Below are 15,985 nucleotides of genomic sequence, written 5' to 3'. Positions count from 1 at the left end.
TAGCAATCAAAGCCCAGGCCAAAATAGATCTCAGCTGGGGGCGGGGAAACTTTGGTAAAAGCTTAAATATAAAAAAGAATAGCAGTTTAGAAATGTAAGCAGCTTAAAGAGTCATTTGTTCATAACTTGCAGTTTACACACATGCCCCCCCTAAGCTCTTTAAAAGTCTGAAATCATTTTAAAAACAAAAAAGTTAAAAACTTCAGCTAGTAAAACACAAGCCAAGAAAGTTTAAAATATTTAGTCTCTCATAATAAACATAGCAAGGGACCTCAAATTTTCAAAAAAATACTTATATATATATATAATCAGCTTTTTAAAAATTCCACTAAAAATCCATTAAAATATTTTATTCAAGGTTTCAAAACTGACAGCTACTATTTAACTGGCAGTGAGCATCTACTGACAGCCTTAACTTTTAGTTAACTCTTCAAATACCCTGATGCTTTCACAAAATTTAACTTTTTTCTTTTAAGTGATTAATATTAAACATAAAATAGGTGAAAATAAAAAAGAAACCCAAAATAAACACCCTAAATCCCTTTGTCAATAATAAAGCAACTAAACAATAAAAATTATAATTAAAATAAAAATTTAAAAATAATTCTAGGTATTCTTATAAAATACAAAAAAAAATATTTTTTACTTAAAATCTTTTAAAAGTTCAAAAAAGGCCATCAGCTTAAAACCTACGTAGTGGGTTCACAAACACACACAAAATCAATATAAAACAATAATGCCCAACTATTAAACTCCTGTTCAAAATAGGTATATGAATGGTTAACATCACCCTTATTGGGTGATGCTTACTATTACGGTTAATGGATGGGCTGCTCCAGCTCTGTGGGGCCTGGCATGCCACAGGTAGACATGCTCTAGCCTGAAAGGATCAACTCCCACCCCAGTCAGGGCCACTGGAGCAACTGCTGCCCACCATGCCCTCAACAGGGCTCTGATCCCGACCAGGGCTGCTGGAGGAGCAGCCACTCGCTTTGGGGAAGGGCGGAAGCTAGAGCCGTGTGGTGGCTGCCCTGCTGCTCCTGGAGCAGGACAGCCACCCGCCACATAGCCCCACCCTGGAACAGCTGAACAGCCACTTCGCAGCTCTGAGGAGGTGGGCAGGTGACAAATTTTTGGTGCGAAACCACATAGGTGCACACCTTGGAGAGAGCCCTGATTACAGACCACAGGCAAATGGCGAGTTTCCCACAGCTGCCAGGAGCTATGGGGCACTAGCTCACTGCGGGGGCCAGGAGCCCCATTTTTCATAAATTTATGTGTCCTCAGTGAATGTGGGAATGCAAATGACAAGTGTTTCTTGAACTTTTCTAACAGAATCTTAGTTTAAATCTGTCGATCTACATCCTTCAGACTGAAGGTTCCTCTTTTTGTGGGCCCTGATTAAAGGTGAAATGGCAGCCAAAGTGCTTCACTAAAATAGCCATACAATTTTAAAATAAGATCTGACTGGTATGTGAATACTTGGCCATTTCAGCCCGGAGTCTGTAGGGCATTGAGTGTCCTTAGTTCCTGTTTAAGGGTAAAGCCAATATAGTGCATTATACAGTGGTGTTAGTGAATTTGAGGGGCATATAGTATCTCACAGAATCAGTCCCATAAGAAGCAGCAAATTTCAGAGAATGGCATTTAGGTCTGCGTAACAGTTTTTTTTATAAATGATTAAAAAAAAAACAGTTAAGATTAAGAATGATTTGCTGTTATCCTTGTCTCTCAAGAGATCCCTTCTTGATAAACATAAAAAGACTAAGGTTGCAGAATTCATGTTCTAATCTTGTGAGAAAAGAGGTGGAAGAAATTCATATTTGTGATTATCTTACTACTATTTTTTCTCCATATTAATATTTTAAAAAGTAACTTTTAAAATTATTTCAAAATTATTTCTATTTGCTTAGCAGAAAATGAATAATACAGTATGATCTATAACTGACTTATTAATGCCTTGAATATAAATTTTAATAATGGTTACCTTAATCAGGGTAATCAGGACACCTGACTTCTTGGGTTTTTGTTTTTTTCTCCCTTAGTTTGTTGCCCAGTCTAACTGCCAGCAGTTTCTCAATACTGTGTGGTTTGGACAGATGGCGGGTTACCGACGCAAGCACACGTGTAAGAAGATTTTGACTGTTTTGACAGTTGGCATCTTTTGGCCAGTTCTGTCATTCTGTTACTTATTAGCCCCTAAATCTCGAGTAGGTCGAATAATTCACACTCCTTTTATGAAGTTTATTATTCATGGAGCTTCATATTTCACATTTTTGCTGTTACTTAATTTGTATTCATTGGTCTACAATGAGGATAAGAAGAATACAATGGGGCCAGCACTTGAGAGAATAGACTATCTTCTGATAATATGGCTTATTGGTAAGTATCAGATGGATAAAAAATTAGGCAAAAGTTTCTGACATTGGCCATTTCATTGGTCCAGCAATAATGTTATGTGTTACTCTGTAGGAAATCAGAATTCCAATCAGTCCTTGGCAGCTGGACTTAGTAGTCAAAGAAAGTAACACTATATAGAGCTTCCTGTCAGAGGGAGGGACATAGAATATGTTTTGGAAGGGTTCGTGGAGTGCTGACTCAGGCAAGAATGAAATTTAGATGATAGTTAAAATACATAGTTCTCTCATTAAGTTGTAGGAGTATTTTCAATAATGACATAAAATAAGTAATCAGGAACACACATGCTATGGTTAGTTACTCCCTCTAATAGATTGTTAGTGATTTTTCATTGATCCAAATTGAGTTCAGAGGTCATTTTAATTTTCTAACACTCATGATTAGGTAGTTTTGTTAATTATGTCAGCTGTTGAGCCATTGTGAGCCCCCCTTTTTTTGTCAGCCAACTACATAGCAGCTGTTTAATTTCTACTAAGTCCAGCTTTTCTTTTTACAAAAATTTATCTTTCATTTGGAATTTTTAAAGTGATTTTGGTTCTCTAGTGACTTGGGGCAAGGTTATAATAAGGTTAACGTTTGCTAAAATTTCTATATTGGTAGCTAAAAATGTCAAAAGATAGAGAAAATGTAATTAAATAGATCATACAAAGCTTCTTAGAAAAGCACACGCAGTTAAAACTTTTCATGTGCTTCATGCAAATTGATAACATTTCTCTGGGTTGAAATATTTACAGATTCTTGGAATAGATGTGTAATTATTTCAGCTCAATCAATTCTTATGCTATCTTCTTTTCTATTTTGAAATGATTTTGTTACTGTATGAGATGTGGGTTTCTGAAGCCAAGAGGATTTCCATATTATGGAAAACAGCCCCATTCCTTGCACTTCCTGTTTTCTTGGAACAACCAAACTCTGACCTTGCTTTAAGTTAAGATGAGTGGAGGCTGCATACCGAATTTGGTGGTTCTAGCTTCTACCATTTAGGAGTTCTTGAACAAACAGACTCAGACGGAAAGATAGACAGATGCACATTTCTAAAATATTCAGATAGATGAATACCACTGACTTTTTTCCCTTTTTTTTCTTTTGTTTTTGATGGTATTTTAAATTTGTCTCCATTGTGTATATTTCCTTTTTATATACCAGTATCATTAGTAATATCAGCACATCCTAAAGAAGCATATTTGTGGTTCATGCAGAACCAGCAGAGGGAGCACAGATACTGCTTTTGTGTAGAGTAGGTCCTGAACTTTGGGTATATGTAAATTATATGTATGTAATCTGTATCCTCATTTGTTTGACCAGAAATTTGTAAAATACAGGTGTTGCAAAGTTCACAGCTTGTGCTTGAACTGATTGTTCCTATTAAGAAAAAATATTCTTCAGGGTAATTTCTAGAAATCTAAAAAGTGTACATAAGTATTTTTTCAACCGTATTTATTCAAAAGTAACAGCAAGCAATATTATATTGTGATTTGGTGATGGTATAGGTCAGTGGAGGGTAATCTGATTGTGGACCATGAGACATTTTGCTGATGTTAACTGTTAGCAGGTACCACACTCTCCTAGCCCCATTTCCCTGTGGCTGCAGTTCTCTGTTCCTGGTCAGTGGGAGCTGTGGGAAGAAGCAGGCCCGCTGTTTGTTTGCAGTTTAATTCCTTATTCTTCACTTTAAGACTTGAAACTATTGTTAAAACTTCCTGAAACTGAGTAAATTGTAAATAGGCAATATCCCTTTGAAAAATTAGAACAATATTAGAAGCCTAATAAACACACAGTTATAAATGAAAAGGTGGAAAAATATAATAAAACATAATTGATTATATTATATAAAGCTAAACTACAGTGGCTTTCACTTAGAAAGTATAGCAGTAATGTGCTGGGCTATGTATTAAAGAAAATAATGAGTTTTTAAAATAACCTGAATTTGATGTCATTATTTATAATACATTTTAGCTGAAATGAAGTGCAAAATGGATACATTGTGAAATAAAGACAAATTTCTAGTAAGAGTAGGAGTGATTATATAATCTACAGCTGGAAAGATGTCTTTAAGGAAACATAATAGATCTAGCAAACTTAAACCAGCCTGCAGTATAACTAAAGATATGTAGCATGCTCCATAAATAGTTCTATGAGCAACACACATTTGAGGAGATTTTGTGTTTGGACAAAGCGTGGGGTAAGTTAATGGGTACAGTTAAGCAAGAACTCCAGTTAAATGAACAGTAAAGACAAGGGTAAAACTCTTAAGTGACCAAGACTTTGCATTCAATGTTGAAAATTGGACTTAGATTGCTTGGTCACCTAGGGCCAGATTTTTGAAGGCATTTAGTTACCTGAAGGTTCAGGAAGGTACAGTAAAACTTGTGTTATCCGGCACTCTCAGGGATTAGGGTGTTCCGGTTATCTGAGGGTCATCTGAGGGTCCCATCAACCTAGGAAAACCCAATGGACAATAATAGTAAAATACAAGTTTTTAATATTGGTAGTTTTGTAGTGTGAGGAAGTGGGTCTCACGTTCTATTTTGAGTTAAAGATGTGACAGTATTGTGGCTGGGGGCAATGCTGGATAACAAAGTTTTCTGGTTAACAGAGTGCCGGATAACAAAGGTTTCCCTGTACTTAGGAAGATTTTCAAAAGTACCTAGGCAACTAACCTGTATTGAAACGAGTGAAGGGAGTTGGTTTTGTTGTTCAGATCTCCGCATTTGAGATGAGATTGAAATAGTGATTTTTAACTCAGACACATTATTAATGCCCAAGGCAACACATTTTTTGATCTTAGATTAGATCAATAAATCTAGTATTTTAAATTTAAAATCTAAAATGTATAGAAATGGGTTATTTTACATTTGTTGTTGAGTTATATGCATACACAATAAATGTAACTTGGAATACAATGAAATATATTTTAGAAGTACTAAAATGAACTTGGAGGAGAGGAAGTATGTTATTTAAACAAATCATTAACTTTATCTTGTTGCAGTTCGGTGCATTAGTGCACTCTTTATTGAGCCAGTACTGTGGGATTATATCAAAAATTCTGTTTTGACTCTGAAATTTGAAGTTAAAAGCAGCTTTTGTATACTAGGTTAACTTTTCAGTATCTTCAGTGCTATTAGCGCTCCTTCCCAAAATAATCAACGTGAAAAAGCAACAAAATCTTATACTTCTAGATAAATGATGCAATATTTTAGGACTTCCTATACTACTGTTTAACACAGTTTAACTTATTTTGTTAACTACATCAATTTTAGTTACACATTAAACAATTTTTGCAGTGTACAGACAAAACATTCTCCAGCTAGTACTCATAACCAGGAAGAATAGGCCTTCTGCCTTTTACTTCTAACTGGCAGTTTGTGATTTCTATTCTGCTTCACTGTAATCTTTACTGCAGAATATTGCTTACTGAACAACAAAGATGTTCTTCAAAAAGTATTTTAGGTTATTTAACTGACTGGCCTTTGCTTTTGATGGAACAAAGTTTTAGAAATCTTGCAAAAACCTGTGCCAAGTTGAACAGTTTTTACCTGCCAGTAATATAAATGGTACTTTTCTCCTAATTTTTAATATGGTAGTAAACATCTGAAGTTTCCAAATAATCAGAATAACATTAAATAACTGTTTGTGGATCTTAAATTTGCAGCTGCATTTTTACAAAAGAGCTTTTGAAATTATGAAATGGTGGTTTGTGATATTAACATTCAGTAACATGAATTTGTATAAATCAGTGTGAAGTAGTTAATAATGGTAGAATTTAATTGAAGTCTGAGCAGGAGAAAAAAGTTGAAGACTCTAGATCACTTTATAAATGTATATTGTCTTAAGCTAAACCAATACATTTTGCAAGGTAAAACCAAAATCCTTGTTTCCTGTTAAGTTTAGTTTTAAGCTGTTTTTTCTTGGGTCACAAAAATATGTTCACAAAAATCTGTCTCTACCAAAATATGATGAGGTACCAAGTTTTCTGAAATAAAGTTGACTTTTTAAAAAAAGGCAAATGTAAAGGAGGCGTTGGATTTTTTTCTTAAACCAGACACTCCTCTTCGCACTGTTATTAAAATTAATTCTATTCGTCCAATAAAAGACTTGTAGAAGATAAACATTTATAATTACTTTATCATTATTCCACTGTTGTATTTTATGGCCATACTCAGTACTATTCAGAGAGATGTACAAAATTCCCCTGCTAATTCTTCTCATGTTGAAAAGAAATAGGGTGCCCTTATTTTAGTTAAAAAGCAAAGCAAAACAAAACACCCAAATGGAGAACACTTACAACTATTAGAAAGCCCGTGAAGAATAATGCAGTGACATCTTGTTTTCTTTTTCTTTCCACCAGGAATGGTGTGGTCAGATGTCAAAAGACTTTGGTATGATGGCCTAGAAGACTTTTTAGAAGAATCTCGTAATCAGCTTAGTTTTGTCATGAATTCCCTCTATTTGGCAACCTTTGCTCTCAAAGTAGTTGCTCATAACAAGGTGAATATCCATGACTCAGATCTCAAGCCTATATGAGGCTGCTTGGTGGAAACATGGCAAGGGGAGGGAGGTTGGTTGGTTGGTTGTTTGTTACTCTGATAAGGACTTAGGAAAAGTAACTCTGCTGTCCTAAATACTTAAGGCTCTAGTCTCATTTCAGTGTACGTAGTTAACACTGATGCAGAACATAAGGATGTGAGGAGCTAGCAAAAGCTTCTGTTTTTAAATTGTTTTCGTAGATCTAAAGATGTTTTGTTGCATTTGCTTAAACTTTAGCAATAGAATGTGAACTTATGCACGGACCAGAAAAGTACATTTTCTTTTCTCCATGAAATTCTGTTGGCTAAGGTGTATAACCTTTGATTATCACCATTTCTTTTTTGTTGGTTACATAATCAGCAAATTTGTGGCAGCTGGTCGAAATACCTGAACAGTAATAGATTCAAAATCTGGGCTAATGCAGCAGCAGACACTGTGCAGATCTCTACTTGGGCAGATGGGAAGAGAGAGAACCTAGTCAGGCATCTCTGAATCTAACAAATGGTTAATTTCCCCTCCCTGTGAGGAATCTTGTGGAGTTGGGAAGAAGACTTGTATTTCCTGCAGGGAAGGCAGTATGTGCCAGGCTATCCCTGATTGTTTGCCCAGGTCAAGCAAATAGCTTTAATGGTCATTTCTCTGATGGAGAACAGCCTTCTGCTACTGCCAGATACTTTAGTTATCTTGTAGCTCAAGATGTGCTATAATGTTAATTCAGGGTTCATCCCCAAGTAATGAGATTTAATACTTTGCTTCGTGGCACATGACAGCATTTGTTTTTACTCTTTCCTTTAAAAAAAATTATGAAACTACAAACAATTATATTTAACAGGTCCCTCATTAAGATTGAAAAATCTAACATTCAAATGTTAGGAAATGCCAGAATGCAGGTTGATATTTCAGCCTTAATTTCATAATCTGCCCTGCATGTGAGCACATTATGAAATAGACTTTGGTTACATGATCATGTACTGTTTTTTCCATGGCATCCCAAACTCATTTAGTGTACAGGATAGATGGTGTTTTGAGAGTGAATCATAACTGTATAATCATTGAGGTTGTCTAAAGTATTTGTAACTTATGTATAGAGCCCTGTGTGAATACAGATGTCTGCTTGCTGATGTGGATATCCACAGGTAGACATCGGTATCAGCTAATCTACAGGGTCCTACTTTCAGGAGACACGAATGGAGAGGACTGTGGTCCCATTGTTCTTCGGAGCCAACACCCACGGAGTCTCCTGTCTGAGGTTGGACAGCCCTGCAGGCTGTCGATAGCACAGCCACGTGACTATGTCAGTGTGGAGTGCTGGTTCCCACAAGCACTCTCTTCTCCATTGAGTTCAGTGTCTCTTGGGAGGAGAGATGTGCAGATCAGTGGATACTAATGTCTGTCCACAGATATCTACATCTATGACGTAGACATTTGTATCCATGTTAGGGATAAGACAACAGACTGCACGAGGAGAAGGCTTGTCTTGACTTAATGGTGAATGTCATCTGAGAAAGCTGAGTTCTGTGCTTTTCTCTGCTACAACCTTATGTGGTGTTCAGCTAATACTTAAACCAAATTTCTGACAGGTGGCCTCTATGCTGGGTTCCTCGTTTTGTGTGTGTCCAACTTGAAATCACTGCAGCCTAACCTGTAGAAGTGCTGAACATTCATAATTGAAACTGAAGTGAATCAGAGCTGTGAATGCTCAGGACCTCTGGGAATAGTTCTTGCCACCTCTCCTATCACAGTACCATATACAGACTTTATAAATGTACTATATGCCATTTTCCAAATAATTTATGAAGATATTGAATATATTTGGGACCAAAACGGATTTCTCTTGGACCCTACTTGTTGTGCTCTTCCAGTTTGTGAACTACTGATAATTCTGATAACTACTCTGGTTTTTCAGCCAGTTGTGCATCCCCTTAAAATGCTGGTAAAGCACTTGGTGATGAGCACACTAAGACCATTAGAAAATGAATTCTGTACTCATTGCAGGAATGGATTATGAGAAGGATAAGGTAGGAACCACTAATTGAATGATGAAAATAAAACATGATGAACACCTTCCTCAGTCCCTACTGGGGAATAAAAGTTTACCAGCTTGTCAGGCTTGATAATACTTGGTGCCTTCATCTTATGATGATGATGATGATGAAACAATAAACAGGCAATTCTTATTGGTATATGAAATTATAGTCACAAACATCTGCCCTTCTTGAGGAGTTGGAAAAAGAAGTAAGAGCTCAGGAATTCAGAGAGAGGTCCTCTAAGAAGAAATATGAGGATCGTTTTTTATTAAATATAGAATTTTTTTCTGAAACCTTATCCTCTGATATTTTACTCTGATAATTATGGGAGGCTTTTTAACATGGATGCTCCTCTATAAACATCTAGTCCATACAGATCTACCTGTCTTTTCAACCCTTCTGTTATATGGGGATGTATCATCTAATTCCCAATGACGGTACTGAATGTCAGTATTAACGTAGCAAAATGCAGGACAATGTAGCACTTTAAAGACTAACAAGATGGTTTATTAGATGATGAGCTTTCGTGGGCCAGACCCACTTCCTCAGATCAAATAGTGGAAGAAAATTGTCACAACCATATATACCAAAGGATACAATTAAAAAAAATGAACACATATGAAAAGGACAAATCACATTTCAGAACAGGAGGGGGATGCGGGGGGGGGGGGGAGGAAGGAAGGTAAGTGTCTGTGAATTGATATTAGAGGTGGGGAGAGTGGGATGTCTGTGAGCTAATGGTAGTAGAGGTGATAATTGGGGAAGCTATCTTGGTAATGGGTAAGATAGTTTGAGTATTTGTTCATTCCTTCTCGGAGAGTGTCGAATTTTAACATGAATGACAGTTCAGAGGATTCCCTTTCAAGTGCAGATGTAAAAGATCTTTGTAGCAGAATGCAGGTGGTTAAGTCATTGAGAGAGTGTCCTTTTAAGCAGAAAGGGGGCCAGCTTCCAATGGTGTGTGCCCCCTCTCCCTCCCCCCTTCCCAACCTCCCCCCAAGGGACTGCCTCTGCCATGCGGGGTCCTGGTCCGGTGGCACCACCTCCTCCTCCTTCACCTTCTCCAGGTCACCTTGGAGCCCCGGCAGGAGTCTCACAGAGCCCATCTGGGGCACTGCGAGATGAGACTTGCTCAGGCTCCGCACATGCTGGGATTGGAGTGGAGGCCACTAGCGGTATTATTTTCAGTATTGTGATCCAGGTCCCCGCAGGCTGCCTGGCTGCAGCTGGCCAGCGCAGCCTCACTGGAGTGCGCCTTGTGAGGCTGCTGCTTGACTCCAGCTGGAGCCAGGTAGCCTGCGAGGACCAGGACCGCAGTACTAAACATAGCACCACAGGCAGCCTCCACTCCAGTCCTAGCATGCAGTCCCACCCCAGGAGCAGCTGGGGCTTCTGGGGCTGGACCGCGGTACTAAAAATAGCACCCCAGCCTGGCTCCAGCCCCATAAACTACTTTCCACATGGAAGGCAGAAGGTGGGGTGGGGCAGAGGAAGAACTAAAGGGAAGATCTGGGGGGAAAGGGAGACAGGGCAGGAGAAGAAAGTGGAAGGCATCAAGGGGCAGGGTGGAGGAGAGACAAATGCCAGAGGGCCAAGAGGAGACAATGAGGGGAAAGGGTGGGAGGGAGGACAGGAGGAAAGGTGTCAGTGGGGGTGGAAGAAGGGAGGGGACAGGGTGATACAGGGAGAGGAAAGGGGAGGAACAATGGGGAGAGGAGAAAGGAGAAGTGCGTGTTGGGAGAATAGGGGTTGGAAGAAGGGGTGGGGCATAAGGAAAACAGGGCGTGGAGCAAGTCACGTGTGAGGGCAAAGAGGAGCATGAGGAGAACTGGGACACAGGTTGGTGAGGGGATGGGCACCAGGGAGAAAGAGCGCAAGGAGAGCAGCGGGGAGGCACCAGGAAGGTGCAGGTGCCAGGGGATTGTGGGAATGAAGAAAAGGGCAGACAAGAGGTGGGAAGGGATGGGTACCAGAGAAGAGAAGCACGATGTAGAGGGAGGTGTTAGGAGAGGGTAGCTACAGATGATCAGGGGCTAGAAGAGAAGTGGCCACAGGGGGAAGAGAAGGGCTGGTGCAGGGGAGGGGAACAGGTCCCCAAAGGGCTGAGGGAAGTGAGAAAAGCAGAAGCCAGGACAGCAGAAGAGGTTGAGAGGTGGGGGGCAGCAGGCATCAGAAGAACAGTTGGGGCAAAGGGAGGGAAGGAGATATGGCAACCAAGGGAAAAGGAAGAGGTTAAGAAGATATTTATTAATAATTTGAGTGCCACAGTGGGGCACATCCAAATAAGTGCACATGAACTCAATACTGGTGCACAAGACAAATCTCATTCTGCTCATGGGAGGAAAATCTTAGAGGAAACACTTCCCCCAGCTTCTCCCCCCAAGTTAATGCAATGCAAATTGGGTTAATGCAATTTAAGGTTTAATGCAATTTGTTCTGTGTTTTACAATATTTTTTTTTTACTAATTATTATTTATTTAACAGTAGTACCTGAATCGGGGCCCTGTGTGATAGGTGCTGATCACGCACATAGCAAAAGTCCCTGTTTCAAAGAGATTACCAAAGAGAGAGCATAGAAAGGAAAACAGACACCCGGAGGAGAAGTGACTTGCTTAGGCTCACACAGTATAGTTGAGTGACAGAGCCTTGGTTTGAACTTAAGTCACCTCACTTCCAGTTAAGTACTTTATCCACCACTTTGGCTTCTATCTGTATAAAGTGGTGTTTTAGCTTCATAGGGTACACTACCTGAAAGCAATTTATTGTCAATACCTACACTTGTGATTTTTATATATAACTAGCCAATTAGCCTGTCAGACAGAATTTTCAGGTCTCTCCTCCATGTCAGTCTTCTCTCCTGAGCCTCCGATCTCTCACTCGGTGTCTCTTTTTCTCTCTCTCTCTTCTCCTACTGCCTCTCCCCCCCCCCCCCCCGCTCTCAGCTCTCCTCCACCATCTGCCTCTCTCTCCGTCTCTCTCTTTCTCTTCTCCTACTCCTGCCTCTCATTCTCCCTTTCTCTTCTCCTCCTCCTGCCTCTCGCGCTCTCTGCTCCATCTCTCTTTTTCTCTTCTCCCCCTCCTGCCTCTCACTCTCTCTCCGCTCTCCTCTGTCTCCGTCGGGGATGCATGCTCGTCCAGGCCCTGCCCTCTGGGCATGTATGTCACCGCCCCGCCCCTCTTCACCTCCTGCCGTGGCGCTCTGCTGACTTCTGCGCTGCTCAGCTGGGCGGCCGCGCAGAAGCAAGTAGTGCAAGCGACAGTTTGGGCCCCGTGCTCCCCATGCAGCATTTCCGTGCTGCATGGGAAGCGTGGACCCCAAACAGCTGCTTGTGCTGCTTGCTCCTGTGCAGCGGCCCGATTGAGCGGCACAGAAGTCAGCCAAGCACCACAGCGGGAGGCAACAGCGCTGCCCAGAGGGAACAGCCAGCATTTCAGCATTACAGAGTCACAGACATTGGGCTACTATATATATGATGTAAGTAACTTCAACTCTTTCTTTTGAAACTCTAGTTCCATGATTTTGCTGATAGAAAAGACTGGGACGCATTCCATCCTACACTGGTGGCAGAAGGTCTCTTTGCTTTTGCTAATGTTCTTAGTTACCTTCGACTGTTCTTCATGTATACAACCAGCTCTATCCTAGGACCACTTCAGGTAATTAATAGCCAAAGAAGACACTAGGTTTGATCTTGTTCATATGTATTATGATATAGTCTTTAATTGCATGATCCATACAATATTTTTTCCCTTATTACCCTGCCTCATTCAGGGTACAGGATGGACACAAGTGGAGTGGAAGCAAAATTAAAACTGAGTATTCATTAGGGATGTTAAACTTAGTTTAATCAACTAACTGACTAGTCAATGGAATTTCCATAAAATAGTTATTAGCTGATAAGCGGTGGAGCTGCAGCAGGTTTGGCTCCTGGCCCCAGGAGCTAACCCTGCTGTGCTTCTGCTTTTTAAATGTATTAAGAGCCCCCATACCATCTCGCTTGTGCCAAAACTTTGAAAGGTCTAAATTCTCTGGGTCCTAGCGGCGCTCCCCCCGCCCCCAGTCTGGCACCTGAGGCGGTCTCCTCATGGTAAGGCCAGCCCTGGTTATAACATCCCTTTCTGCTCCTTCCCTCCAACACAATCCCCTTCCCCATCCCTCTTCAGGGACCCCTCTCATGAGACTCTCCTACTATGAGAGCAATAGAACCAGTGCCACCTCTCCACAGAGGAAAGGGGTTTTATTCCTGATACTTCTTGACTCCAAAAAAGTCAGGAGGTTGGAGACCCATCTTGGACTTGCACAGACTGAACAAATGCCTAAAAAAACAACACTTCACCTTGGTAACACTGGCAAAAATAATCCCATTTTTGGAAAAAGTAAACTGGATGTCGTCCCTTGACCTACAAGAAGCCTACTTTCATATTACAATTCACCCATCACGCAGGAAGTTTCTCAGGTTCGCCTCAAAAGACCATCACTACCAATACCATGTCCTTCTGTCACGGTATGTGTGGGAGTCACCAAGTCTCGCACCCCTATCCACAGTCCGATGTGACTCTCAGCCAGCAGGTAGAACAGGTTTATTGGTTCACAGGAATACAGCATAGCTCAGATTTCTTCTTACAGGAACCAGGGGCATTTAGTACAATCCTTCTTGGGAATAGGGGACTCCAGCCCCCAAGACGGCTATGCTCTTTTCTCCCTAAGCCAGCTGAAAACTTACTCTTACACCTAGCAACTGCTCACAGCTCTCCAGGATTCTACACCTCCTCCTCTGTTCAGATTCCTAGGCAAAGTGTCACCTGACTGAATCCTCCATCTAGCTCAGGTGTCAGGCTGGCTTGGGCCATTCCCTGCGTGCCTCCCCTCAGGAACTTGCATCTAGAGATCCCATCCCACACACATACAGTCACTACTGAGCAGTATAGGACTGTAGGAATCATACACAGCCCAACAAAGCAAACAGCAAATGCAACAACAGAGTGGACACCATGGCTACAAGAGTGAACGCAGCCCCCACTACGTCACACCTTCCCTTCGGACTCACCTCAGCCCCAAAGGTATTTCAAAGGTCCTTGTGGTAGCTCCTTGCAGACAGGAGCTGCACTAGCATCCCACCTGCCCTCCACTCCCGGCACTTGTACAGAGGCACCAGCACAGCAGGGGGAGTGGGGAAAGGGAGAGCCGGCTCTGCAAAGCCAGTGCTTGGGGAGAGCCAACTTTTAAGCCACCTCCATCCCGCTTCTGTAGGAGGCAGCAAGCTGGCTCCCCCTGAGTACCATTTCCTGCCTGCCCCCCCTCACCCTCCGTGCTGCTGCCTCTAAGAGGCAGCAACACTAGGGGTGCAGGGGCATGTGGCTCTACAAGATTGGGTGCTCGACTCCCTCTCCCCGTTGCTGCTTCTGATACAGATGTGTGTAGTCAATAGGATTAACCAGTAATCCAAGGTTTATCGGTTAATTGTTTATTCTACTATATGCCAACATCCCTATTTCAAGATAGATGTTACATTTAGAAAGAATATTTGTGTTTTGTAACTTATTAATGATAACTGCTTCCTTGTATTGTCTTCCAGAGCAAACTTTTTTTTTTTCTCGTCTTCATCTTGCTCTAGCTGTGGTTCTGTATCTCAGTTACTTTGCCACTTTTTTTCAGTTGTTTCTCCTTTTTCTTCCCCCACACATGCTCACACAAGGAAAAAGTATTTACATTACTTTAGGCAGCTACTTAGCATATTTGTGTTCAAGTGAAAGTATTATGTTTACATTACAAATTCATTGAACACTAAAGTCTCTCCTAGATTTTTAAAGAGTTTTCTGTTTAACATACCTGTTTGTTTATGTACTATATCTTTCTTATGTATTTTTATTAGGTAGCTATGTAGTAAAGTCAAAATTCTGAGTAAACAAAAATAATCAATAGTCACCCTATTCAGTTGTACACTGAATCTTATGTTATTACTGTTGACCAGCACAACTTGAGCAACAACTCTTACAGTATTTTCCAAAAGTAGGTCACAAGTTCAACCAGTAGTAATTAAACATGGTAAAGCAACCCAGCAGTGAAAAATGAAGGGAAGCCACTGTGTTCTGTTGGCTGTAAGAGATGTATACTGAATCTTTTTACGTGTTGTCTTATAAAACCTATTTTAAGAAAAAAGCCACTTAAGTTTATTAATACTAGGTATATTAAAATAGCTTTTTACAAAATTTGGTTTTATATAACAACATTTTCAGTTTTCAAGTTGTTTGCAAATTATAAACACTTGGAAACATATAGTTTTGACTGCAGCTAGTTTAACAGATTATCTGGTCTGAATGCTAGTTGCCTGGTAAGATATACTCTGAAGCAAGCACAATTCCCCCTCCCCCCCTTTTTTTTGAACTTCTATGCAGCTTTCTTGTTTTGGGGGCATAATTGTGCTTTGTTGATTTTTATAACTTGTGTTGAAAGGATGGGAATTATGACATTAAGGCAATACAATGATGAACACAGATCCATGTCCTGTATCTGATAGGTCTTACTCTGTCCTATGTAACAGCTTGGACTGGTACAGAGATCCCTTGCTTTCATATAGTCCAAATACGTATACACCATTAGTCACCAACCAGTAGATTGGAATCTACTGGTAGATCCTGGAACCTTAGAAAAGTGAATCTGACTGGTTTGGCCAGGAGGCTATCAAATGCAGGTATTTCAGTTGCCCCACGCACCACTGCTGTGTTGTTTCTGTCCTCAGCCTTGGAGCTGAGCCTTGGAAACCTCCTGCTTGTTATACAGGGTGGGGAAGGCAAAAGAGGGGGTGCTGTCAGGGTGTCCCCCTGCTCCTGTACCCCATTTCCATTGAGTGAGCGGGAGGGACCTTGGACAAGAAGTGGGGCAGGGAAGAGGAAAGGGAAGGTGGCAAAACAAGGGTATTTAATCTTGGGTTGCCCTAAATTAAAAAAGTGATCTTGTGCTTAAAAAGGTTGGAGATATCTCATATACATCATTTAAAATAGCAGTATACCAGTAA

At 40.7% G+C, this 15,985-nt stretch overlaps 1 protein-coding gene across 4 annotated transcripts in view; it reads left to right on the top strand.

The window, feature by feature from the left end:
- The window catches only part of TRPC1 (transient receptor potential cation channel subfamily C member 1), a 50,319-nt gene that overhangs the window by 10,851 nt on the left and 23,483 nt on the right, over window positions 1-15,985 (top strand). For 2 of the 4 annotated variants that reach the window (XM_075937656.2, XM_006123984.4), the window contains 3 exons: window positions 2,046-2,382; window positions 6,767-6,906; window positions 12,483-12,626. In XM_075937656.2, the coding sequence (XP_075793771.1) occupies window positions 2,046-2,382; window positions 6,767-6,906; window positions 12,483-12,626 (621 nt within the window). The remainder of the gene's footprint in view (window positions 1-2,045; window positions 2,383-6,766; window positions 6,907-12,482; window positions 12,627-15,985) is intronic. The other 2 variants (XM_075937657.2, XM_006123986.3) reach the window with 1 other exon arrangement.

Source organism: Pelodiscus sinensis, chromosome 10 (assembly GCF_052426305.1).
Source record: "Pelodiscus sinensis isolate ZL-2025 chromosome 10, ASM5242630v1, whole genome shotgun sequence".
NCBI classification, from domain to species: domain Eukaryota; kingdom Metazoa; phylum Chordata; order Testudines; family Trionychidae; genus Pelodiscus; species Pelodiscus sinensis.
The sequence above is the reverse complement of the archived record's forward strand: the minus strand, read 5'-3'. Positions and strand labels throughout refer to the sequence as shown.